This window comes from Elephas maximus, chromosome X, assembly GCF_024166365.1.
Source record: "Elephas maximus indicus isolate mEleMax1 chromosome X, mEleMax1 primary haplotype, whole genome shotgun sequence".
Lineage (NCBI taxonomy): Eukaryota > Metazoa > Chordata > Mammalia > Proboscidea > Elephantidae > Elephas > Elephas maximus.
The window spans coordinates 143,569,104-143,581,413 of record NC_064846.1 but is presented as its reverse complement, the minus strand read 5'-3'; the positions used below and the strand labels follow the sequence as shown (position 1 = coordinate 143,581,413).

At 36.0% G+C, this 12,310-nt stretch overlaps 1 protein-coding gene across 12 annotated transcripts in view; it reads right to left on the bottom strand.

The window, feature by feature from the left end:
- The window catches only part of DMD (dystrophin), a 2,447,064-nt gene that overhangs the window by 2,105,035 nt on the left and 329,719 nt on the right, over positions 1-12,310 (bottom strand). For all 12 annotated transcript variants that reach the window (XM_049872854.1, XM_049872851.1, XM_049872858.1 and 9 more), the window contains one exon: positions 7,996-8,057. In XM_049872854.1, coding sequence (XP_049728811.1) covers positions 7,996-8,057 — 62 coding nt within the window. The remainder of the gene's footprint in view (positions 1-7,995; positions 8,058-12,310) is intronic.

Sequence of the window (12,310 nt, the reverse complement as noted above, 5' to 3'; positions counted from 1 at the left end):
ATTAGGAAGTCCACATGCCAGTCAAGCAGAGTTTTTGTACTTTTCATAATATTAGTTTAAATAAATATTCAAATTATGTCTCACACACAATAATGTGTTTATGATTAGTGAATTTAAAAATTAATATCCATAACTAAAAAAATTCACAGTTTCAATGACTACACTGAAAACTAGATTAATTTACTCATCAAAATCTAGCTGACAAAACAAAATAATAAATGTTGGAGAGGCTGTGGAGAGACTGGAGCACTTACACACTGCTGGTGGGAATATAAAAAGGTACAGCCACTTTGGAAATCGATTTGGTGCTTCCTTAAAAAACTAGAAATAGAACAACCATATGATCCAGCAATCCCACTCCTCGGAATATATTCTAGAGAAAAAAAAGCCTTTACACAAACAGATACATGCACACCCATGTTCACTGCAGCATTGTTTACAATAGTAAAAACATGGAAGCAACCAAGGTGCCCATCAACGGACGAATGGATAAATAAATTATGGTATACTCACATAATGGAATGCCACACATAGAAAAAGAACAGTGATGAATTTGTGAAGCATTTCATAACATGAGGAATCTGGAAAGCATTATGCTGAGTGAAATTAGTCAGTTGCAAAAGGACAAATATTGTATGAGACCACTATTATAAGAACAGAAGAAGAGGTTTAGACACAGAAGAAAACATTCTTTGATGGTTAAGAGAGTGCGGAGGGAAGAAAGAAGGGGGTATTCACTAATTAGATAGTAGACAAGAACTATTTTAGGTGAAGGGAAAGTTAACACACAATACAGGAGAGGTCAGCACAACTGGACTAAACCAAAAGCAAGAAGTTTCCTGGACAAACCGAAGGCTGCAAAGGCCAGCATAGCAGGGGTGGGGATTTGGGAACCATGGTTTCAGGGGACTTCTAGGTCAATTGGCATAATAAAATCTATTAAACCTGCATCCCACTTTGGAGAGTGGTGTCTGGGGTTTTAAATGCTAGCAAGCAGCCATCTCAGATGCGTCAAGTGGTATCAACCCACCTAGAGCAAAGGAGAATGAAAAACACTAAAGACGCAAGGTAATTATGAGCCCAAGAGACAGAAAGGGCCACATAAATCAGAGACTACATCAGCCTGAGACTGGGAGAACTAGGTGGTGCCAGGCTACAACCAATGACTGCCCTGACAGGGAACACAACACAGAACCCCTGAGGGAGCAGGAGAGAAGTGGGATGGAGACCCCAAATTCTCGCAAAAAGACCAGACTTAATGGTCTGACTAAGACTAGAAAGACCCTGGAGGTTATGGTCCCCCCACTCCCCCGCCCAGACCTTCTGTTAGCCCAAGACAGGAACCATTCCCAAAGCAAACTCTTCAGACAGGGATTGAACTGGACTATAAGATAGAAAATGATACTGGTGAGGAGTGAGCTTCTTGGCTAAAGTAGACACATGAGACTATGTGGGCAGCTCCTTTCTGGAGGGGAGATGAGAAGGCAGAGGGGGACAGAAGCTGACTGAATGGACAGGGGATAGAGGGTGGAGAGAAGGAGTGTGCTGTCTCATTAGGGGAAGAGCAACTAGGAGTACATAGCCAGGTATATAAAAATTTTTGTATGAGAGACTGATTTGATTTGTAAGCTTTCACTTAAAGCACAACAAAAAATTTTAAAAAATCTATAAGACAAAAATATTAATATTTGTTGTATTATAAATTATTATGAAAGAATCAACTAATAATCTTCCTAACAAATGGTTGAGTTGGGGGTTACTAAATATCCCAAGGTCAAAGCCTCTGTTGGTATTGCAAACATTCCATACCTTCTATTCTCAAGCTGTAAATGTCCCCAAGCCTCCTCTCCACTGCTCATAATACTTAGCAATTTTGTGACAAGTGCCCCCCCAAAAAATGCAACATTTGGTGGGTGCAATAGTAGTCATGATTATAACAGATATGGAAATATCATGGGTTTTATAATGCAGTTTCTTTGGTTCCAGCTTTCTCTCTTCCATTTGCCTTGAACGAATCACCTAAACTCTCATTGCTCATCTCGAATACTATCTCATAATGTCTTTGGGGGCAATAAAGCATAAAATATAACTCAATACCATTTTATAACATTAGTCTATAAAGGAACAAAAAGAGCCCAATCCTCGCTATTTCTGAAATGAAAATTTCTAACGTTTACGCCACCAATATTCATCCCTTCATTACCAATTGTATCAAATAATTCAAGTCTTACCAAAGCCTCCTTCAGGCTGTCCACCACCATCCAGAGACATAAAGCTTACCTCCCTTCTTCCTCCCTACCCATTGCTGTCAATTTGATTCCGACTTACAGCAATTCTATAGGACAGAGTATAGCTGTCCCATAGGGTTTCCAAGACTGGAATCTTTACGGAAATGGAGCCCTGGTGGTACAGTGGGTAAGCATTCAGCTGCTAACCAAAAGGTTGGCAGTCTGAATCCACCAGTTGCTCCTTGGAAACCCTACAGGACAGTTCTACTCTGTCCAATAGAGTCACCATGAGTTGGAATCGACTCCATGGCAATGGGTTTTTGGTTTAATCTTTAATGAAGCAGACAGCCAAGTCTTTCTCCCTAGGAGTGGCTGGTGGATTCATCCGCCAAATTTTCAGTTAGCAGCCAAGCACTTAACCACCACACCACCAGAACTCATTCTTTTTCTCTAGGGACCTAATTCTTACTGATTTCAAATAATGGGGGGAAAAAGGAAGCCAGGAAAGCAATGGTTGGTGAACCTTATATCTCTGGTGAACCGTCCTTGACACAAGAGCACTGCTATATTACTCCTGTTAAATCAGGCACCTTAGTTCTATATAAATTCATTAATTACGTATAAATTCAGAGCTAATACAAAGGGAAAGGTACATAAGTATTTTTATCTTTTTTTGAAATAATGTTTTGCCCATGTCCCAGTATCTTTGTTTTGCTGAATAAAACTGTTTAATTCACTTTAAACATGTTAACATGCTTACTCGATTCATGTGTGTGTGTCTGTGTGTCAGGGATTGGAATAGAGACTATAGCAGGATAACAAATGAAAATATTGATTTCTCTCTGTTCTCTCTCTCTTCTTTCTCAAGAAGTTAGCCAAAACCATGTCCAAAAAAGAAATGAACAGGTATCCAGAGAAAAATTACCCATCCAAAATTGTAGTTCTGAAAATCTAGATTCCTATAAGGGATTGAGATATACGGTCCCAATTGAATATGACACGGAGGTAAATTTCAGGACAGTGGCGATGTGGGATCAGTCAGACTAATGAGAGATGTGATGAACTCCCTCAAAGATAGAGTAAGAAGTGCAGTTGTGGATGTCAACACTCTACTCTCACAGAGCTTCCAAATGGTGTCCTAGAACATTTCAGTTAAATGTCTGAAGAGGCCAGGCACCACACACAGAATTGTCTGCAAAGACCCCTGTTCCCAAGCAAGGCATGGCATAGTAGACCAGTTCTCTTTCAAGTAATCATGGTCACATAACCATTAAGCTATGACCAAGACAGACTGATAACCAGGAGACTCTTTCAGTGTGTTGTGAACCCTGCTCAACCCTAGAGAATGGAAGTAGGGAGGGGTTGAACTCATAAGTTTACTGCGATTGCATTTCTCAACAGTCAGGTCATTGGGGCACTAGTTATAGTAGAAACAGAGTGATTTAATTTAGAGAAATAAAGAAATGTGGCTCTTATTACAAACTATGTAGTGGAATTAAAATTCATGCTTCTTTCAATAGCATCATGAAATTATAGAGTTAGGAACACAATGATTACAAATTAAATGTCATGTCTTCAAGAAGTCCAGATGATAGCACAAGAAATAATAGAAGAAAATAAGAGGGAAAAGTTCAGTGGATAAAGTGCATAAATATATAACTCTTTCAATTCAGAAAATACATTACACAATGACAAAAGTGGTAATATTTTATGTTTATGTGTTTTACGATTTATAAAGCCCCTTTAAATATATGGACATATAAAGAATATAAACTTCAGAGAACATGTTTTTTATTATTTCCTTTCCTTTCTAAAATGAATTAAAGTTTGGATAGAATGATTTCTCCTACTGTTTCATGCTACAGTGCTGACTAAAGAAGTGTGGTTTTCTGATTCACAAATTTAGTATTAATTTGCAACCCATCATGCTCGGCACGCTGGCTGGCAGGTAAAAATATGAAGAATGCTTGGGAAAAGTAGGTAACATCAATTAAATCTATCTTACGATATTGTTATCCTGAGAGTGGTGAATCCCATCTTTTTGGGTGTGGACACATACGTTTTTGCAATGAGAACTCAAATGTGCCATCATATCATGACACAAGCTCTCACGAAGTTCATGGGCAACATTAATTACACATTTCTGCTTAACTTGTAAGTCAAGTATGAAGCTGCACACTATTTTTGGAAGAATCAGGCAGAGGAGTGGAGTTAGTGGTTGGATACCCACTGAATCTAGTGTAGGATCAAAAGCCTTAACTCATTAGGAAATGGTTTGAATCTTTCAAATCATCAAGTATTACATATTTTTCCCCACAGAATTTTATTTCTTTAACACAAACATCAAGCGTTATGACAAAATAACACTTACCTATAATAAGCTCGCGTTGACAATGGGCAACATTATTATAACGTGAATTAAATTTGTCTTACCATAAACATTAAACATTTTTAGGATTATAAAATATCAACATATTACATGGGTAGAGAGTCTATCTTGAATGAATCTTACCTAGCAACGGCTTTGTGTTTATACGGAAGTAAATATTGTTCGTTTATCTTTCTAGAATAGATGTGGCAAATCACATTCAAGGAGAAACTTTTGGAATCAAAGGTTAATAGGAGACTTATTTTGAAAAAGAGATAAGACTCATTTTTAAATGGTACTGGGAAAGCATAAAATCAGTTGGGTTTACAGAAAAAGCTACATTTGGCTTCAAATGACACCAAAACGATAAGGATATATTTAATCACATTTGTTTCCTCAGAATATAACCTCCTGGAGCATCACAAAATGCCAAGGAACTTCTCTGTTATCTCTCTAATTTACAGATTGTTTGTGTGCACACGCACGCACGCCTCACTGATAAAACTTTTAACTCATCATACTCTATTTTTACAGTTTTTTGTGTGTGCATATGTTTAATTTACCACGCAGACAAATAATACTGTTTCCTTGCTTTTTCTCTCTTTTCTAAATCTTCTTCAACATCTTCTATTCTCATTACATTTTTTCCCTCTTTTCCTGTCTTTAGCATACATTTAATTAACTATACCATTGACCAAAATTTATTTATTATATTTCTTTAGTGAACTGATACTGGGGTTAAAAAAGAAAATGCACACTTCTGCCTTCAGCGTATACCCATTTTCTCTATCTGTAGGGTCTTGCTCCTTCCTTCAGAGTCTACCAGTTAGTAGAACTTTTTTCATAAAGGCTTCCTGATTCACTCTAGCTCAGAGTATTGCTTCCTCTGACCACCCACAGTCCATACAGTTTTATGCCATTTAGCGACTTTCCTACATCTTTGAAATTGACCATGTAGGCTCCATGATACCAAATAATTCAACTTAATCTAATTTTATGTCTCCTTCAGGCCTAGAATTCTGATGAAAACCATGTAGAAATGTGCTCAATATTGGTCAAATGACACTTTTCACAGTTATGTTTATCTTCTGGCATCACCAAGAGGCTTGAATTGAATTAATTAGCTTTCTATTAATTTCCACAATTTCCAAAAGATGAGTGTCTAAATAAAATTTAGTCATGTACCTGAAGTCTTGACAAGAAAAAAGATAACGTGAAAAGGATATTTTTCCGTTTCTCAAAATTAAAAATGAACGCATACACATATACATATGTGTGTCTATGTATTTCTGTATACACACATATGGATATACATAAATTTATCTTTAGTTTTCGCCTTTACCTTTATAGATAGTTATTTATGTTCTGACACCCAGAATATGCCCAACTGAGGGCCAACCGTGCTTGAGATAATGGTGGTTCTCCTGATCCAATTGAGAATTGTGAATTCCTATTCTACACATTGCTGAGTTCATTTTCCATTTATTGTTCCACATTTTTGCTATCTTATTATTTGTATCCTACCTATTCAGAAAAATTTGAGGATTTAAAAAAAATATATTCTGATGTACCTTTATTGTTTTAAAGTTCTGCAATAACTATTTATTAACTATTAATTTAAGTAAGTGTAAATGAAATTTTCTTAGTTAAAATTCAATAACTTATATTTGGATAAATATACTAAACAGAGCCTGGCAAAATTCTGCTATCAAATACCACAAACAATGGATGGCAGCTAAAGCTTTTTATAAGCAATTTTGAAATTTCATGTCCCAGTGGATTGTTTTCATCTATTTCTAAGATTCTTACAAAATGAGACAGAGCCACAGAGAGAGTACAGTATGTGTCAGGCATCATACTAGGAATTTTCCCATGTCACGACTCATTTAATCTCCACAATAATATGCAAGACAACCATTGTCACCGCTTTGCCACTCTTAGGCCCTTAAATGCAGGGACGACGTCTTAGTTTTGTGTTCCCATTATCTGGATTTGAATTATTAAGTATGCATGCTATCTGTATCTATGTCTCTATGTATCTATCTATCTGATCATGAAAGATGAGAAAACTGGCTCACAAAGCATTTGAATGACTTGTCCAAACCCAGGTTTATTATGTTTAAGCACAAAAATCATGTCTAAGCACAAAAATTATATCTAAACACAAAAATCCACAGACACATCCTTATACCACACTCCTAACGCCAGTTTTCAAGGTAAGGATATCTTACTCTGTGTCCATGTATGATTACTTAGAATTACGTGGCTACAGTTCATGAGTTGAGTTGCATTTGCAAAAAAGTAACTATTACTGAGTATGGGCTGATGACACAGGAAAAAAAAAAGGACACAAATGTCATCTCAAATTATTTTAAACATGCTCTAAGTGATAGGGGCTGGGTTATACTAGTTATATACCTATATAACCATATATATATATTATATATATATATATATAAATGTTTGCCATTTTTACTACTTTTAAGTATATAATTTATTGCATGTTCAGATTTAATGGCAAGAAAAATGAATATACTAAATAACTATCTATAGTTGGTATATAACTATATATGGGGCACTGGTGTTGCAGTGGTTAAGAGCTCAGCTGCTAACCTAAAGGTTGGCAGTTCAAATCTACCAGCTGCTCCTTGGAAACCCTATGGGGTAGTTCTACTCTGTCCTATAGGATCACTATGAGTTAGAATCAACTCGACAGCAATGGGTTTGTTTTTTTTTTAGTTTGGTATATAAGTATATATATTATATACTTATATATGTGCATATCTATCTATATATACCTATATATAATGTACATGGATATACTATATATAGTTTTACATATATATAGTTATTTACCAATATATGTATATTTATGTATAGGTATGTAAGTATGTATAGTTACATAGTACATTTGTTTTTCTTGCCACTAAATTTGAACATGCACGGAATTATACGCTTAAAAATGGTAAAAATGGCAAGCATTTTGCTCTGTGTATTTTACCACTGTGGTTTTTTTTAACCTGAACATCATAAAGACCAAGACAGACAAAAAATGACTATTTTCATAAAAATAAATATCACTCACATCTTCTCCTAACATGTATACTACCTACTTGATGGGAGATTACTGTTATAATCCTCTGACAGTTTATGCCATTAAAGAAACTCACGTTATTGAGAAGAACCAAAGATAATTTTATCAAATCAATAAATTTCTTTATAATATATTCTTTTGTTTCTTCCTTAATTAAAAGTCAAAATAATATTCCCAGATTTGAAATCTTAAAATAAAATTACAATATGGCAAAAGCAACATGGGCATTTAAATTACAGACATATGAAGTCCATCTTAAATATTCAGTAACATATTACATCTTAAAAGTAACAAAATATCCTTACCTTAGAAAATTGTGCATTTATCCATTTTGTGAATGTTTTCTTTTGAACATCTTCTCTTTCATCTGAAAGGTAAAAGAATATTTATGATTAAGAAACCATTTTGAATAGCATTCATATTTTACCACCAAAATCACTTTAAATTACTATGCTGTAGTGTGATTTTGTATTTAGCATATTAAATTCATTCATAAATGAAATAAACCATAGATGATGTTGGTATTGCACATCCAAATTAAAATGAAATCTAAAAAATAATTGATATGGTCAAGTCTACAGTCATGCAAATATTTATAAAGACATTATGGGAAATATAGCCTCATCTGAATAAATAGGATATTATGCATTCCTCTATAAGGAATATTCTATCGTAGTAAAAGGAAACTATTGTTTGTCATTTCTCCTGCAAATCTATTCCTGAGTCTCTCCCCTTAGACCCTGATCTATGTAGAAATGAGGATTCCCTCCTTAGTGACATCCACTTACTTTTTCTTGGGTCCCTAACATAGTCTCCCCCCTTTATAGGAAACATGTCCTGATCAGGAGTGTGACTTGCTTATCCTTGCATCCCAAAATCTAGCATATTTTCTGCATAAATTAAGAGCTAAGCAAATATTTGATAAATCCATATATGACTGTTTTGGGGGGTGGGGAATCTTACAACCCTAAAATCTCTAGTACCTCTTTTAATCTGAGTCAGGTAATTTAAAAAAAAAATGCAAACTATACTCTTCATGGGTTAAATATAAATACTCAAAGGAAAAGCCTCCAAGGACTTCTTATACCAAGAGATTAGGGTTGAGAAATATTAAGAAACAGCTTCCCAGAATGCATGCTTCTAAAAATTAGCTGTTTTTTTTTTTTTTAAGCTGGAAATTAGTATTGAGTCAAATGGACAAAGAAATCATCAGTCTTTATTAAAATGTTTCTTCAAAGCCAAAAACCTCTCTTTGCATTACTGTAAATGCAATCATATTAATCACAATCTAATAAATGAGTGCGTCAGACAGAGTTTTAAAATTGAGAGATTTCATATTTTATTTACATGGGTCAAAGAACTCTTATTAAAATACCCTGGAAAAATAACCTTATTTGTTCTTATATTATTTTTCAGCAGTAAATCTTCATTGTTCCTCTTCAAGAGCAAATGATACAGAGTAAAGAATCGCTTTCTCATAGCAAAGGTATCCATGCACTAAGGACATCTGTTTATCTTTAAATCACATTATTAATCTATAAATAAATGCTCCTGAAAGACTTAAAAATGTTTTCTTAGATGAGAGACTTATTTAACATAACAAAATACTTCTCATTTGTGTTACCATTTTCTCACACTGAGTCTGAGAGTAGTAGGAAAAACAGTTTGGCTGTAGTAAACCAAGTCTATACAGAACAACGACAACAAAATAGCTTTGGAAGGTTGTATAGTTTTGTTGTTGGTGTGTTTCCAGAGAAGATGGGGTCTTGGCTCATACTTCCCCAGAACACCCATTTTTCATATATGGAGATTACAGTTTTTCCCTCCATGGATGAGTATTTGGCTATTCCGAAAAGAGGGAAAACATGGCACTGGAGCATATACGAAAACACCAGATCTCTAATTTGAAATTCACTAGGACAAACTCCACTTTCCAGGAGCCTCTATCTGTCATCTGGAAAATGTAGGCTCATGATTAGTTGATTTCTGTCTCTGCCATCTCTAAGATCTAAGGTAAATCACAATATAATTTAGTGTGTTTTGTGAATGTTACTTATGTGTTGATTGACTCATAATAAGACATGATCATAATTAATGATTGCTCAGCTAAATTATTCCCACAAGCTACTATGTATATGGTCGATACCAGCATTATGCATAGAGTATCGGGTAGTCCATAGCTACAATATAGAAGTCTTTCTTTTGTTAGCCAGCGTGAGTAAATATGAGGTCCCAGGGTGGTGCAAATTGTTTGAGCTCAACTACTAACTTAAAGGTTGGTAGTTGTAACCCACTCAGCGGCACCATAGAAGAAGGGCCTGGTGACCTGCTTCCGTTAAGATTACAGCAAGAAAACCCGATGGAGCAATTCTACTCTGTAACACATGGGGTGGCTGTGAGTCGAAATAGATTGGAGGGCAGCAGGATGAGTGAATAAATGAAAATACATAGTTGTTGTTGTTAGGTACCATTGAGTTGGTTCCAACTCACAGCAACCCTATATACAACAGAATGAAAAACTGCCTGGTCTTGCCCCCTCCTCACAATCTTTGTTATGCTTGAGCCCATTGTTGCTGCCATTGTGCCAAGCCATCTCGTTGACAGGCTTCCCCTTTTTCACTGACCCTCTACCAAGTCATGATGCCCTTCTCCAGGGACTGGTTCCTCCTGACAACGTGTCCAAAGTATGTGAGACGAAGTCTCGCCATCCTCCTTTCCGGCTATACTTTTTCCAAGACAGATTTGTTCATTCTTCTGGTAGTCCATAGTATATTCAATATTCTTCACCAACACCATAATTCAAAGGCAACAATTCTTCAGTCTTCTTATTCATTGTCCAGCTTTCACATGCATATGAGGCCATTGAAAACACCATGGCTTGGGTCTGGCCCACCTTAGTCGTTAAAGTGACATCTTTGCTTTCAACACTATAAAGAGATCTTTTGCAGCAGATTTGCCCAGTGCAATACTTCTTTAGTTTCTTGACTGTTGTTTCTGTGGGCATTGATTGTGAATCCAAGTAAAATGAAATCCTTGGCAACTCCAATCTTTTCTCTGTTTATCATGATGTTGCTTATTGGTCTAGTTGTGAGGATTTTTGTTTTCTTTATGTTGAGGTGTAACCCATACTGAAGGCTGTAATCTTTGATCTTCATCAGTAAGTGCTTCAAGCTTTCTTCACTGTCGGCAATCAAGGCTGGATTATCTGCATATGACAGGCAGCTTGTTAATGAGTCTTCCTCCAATCCTGATGCCCTGTTCTTCTTCATAGAGTCCAGTTTCTCAGATTATTTGCTCAGCATACAGATTGAATAAGTATGGTGAATGGATACAACCCTGACGCACACCCTTCCTGACTTTTAACCATGCAGTATCCCCTTGTACTATTTGAACGACTGCCTCTTGGTCTAAGTACAGATTCCTCATGGGCACAATTAAGTGTTCTGGAATTCCCACTCTTCAAAATGTTATCCAAAATTTGTTTGATCCAAACAGTCAAATGCCTTTGCGTAGTCAACAAAACACAGGTAAACATCTTTCTGGTATTCTCTGCTTTCAGCCATGATCCAGCTGACATCAGCAATGATATCCCTGGTTCCACATCCTCTTCTGAATCTGGCTTGAATTTCTGGCAGTTCCCTGTCGATGCACTGCTGCAACCACTTTTGAATGATCTTCAGCAAAATTTTACTTGTGTGTAATATTAATGATAGTGTGTAAACCTGATCTAGCCTATTCTGCATCTTTTTCTTCAGTAAATTCAATACTACCCTCTTTATAATAATAAAAAAAGGAAATTGAATGTTTCTAATGATCAAAAAGTAACCATTTTTTACAGATTTACTGTAGAAAAACTGGTCTATACCTCTACTTCTCAATAGGCTATACATACATTCCTAGAAGTAAATGACTTTTTTGGCAAGTGCACGCAATTTTCCCTGAACGTGTACACACATCCTATCTATCAGAAACCAGAGAACTAATGAGTTCTTTGAAAGCACACGTTCAGAGGTTTTTCAAACATATCCCACCACCTCCAAAAGCAGACTAGGAGACCATTCCATTAGAAGAGATTTATTCTAGATGCTTTTAAGTGAAAAGTGGGTAAACCAGATCTCATCGCTGACTACTCAGTTCCAACTCAGTGACCCTATAGCACAGAGTAGAACTGCCCCATAGGTTTTCCAAGGCCGTAAATCTTTACAGAAGCAGACTGCAACATCTTTCTCCAGTGGAAGGGCTAGTGGATGGTGGGTTGGAACTACCACCTTTCTGTTAGCAACTGAGCACTTTAACTGTTGAGCCACCAGGGCTCCCTGAAAAGTGGGTAGTAAAGTAATATTTCTCTTCATTTCAATTATGTGTACAAAGAGTGATTTTTAGATAGGCTTTGAAAGCAGCAGGGAAACCTTGACATTATGTGTAAAATGTTACATATCTACTGCTTAACTAGCACTAAAAGTAAGCTTAATCATATAAACGTCTTCACTAGACATTCTCGCTTCCCTCTATTGCTTTTACTGCAAGGAAAAATACAACTTCTATGAATTACCTGCTGTTTTATTTGGTGTGGTAGCCTGTATTTTCTTTAACATGAAAAATATTAATAAAACTAATCAT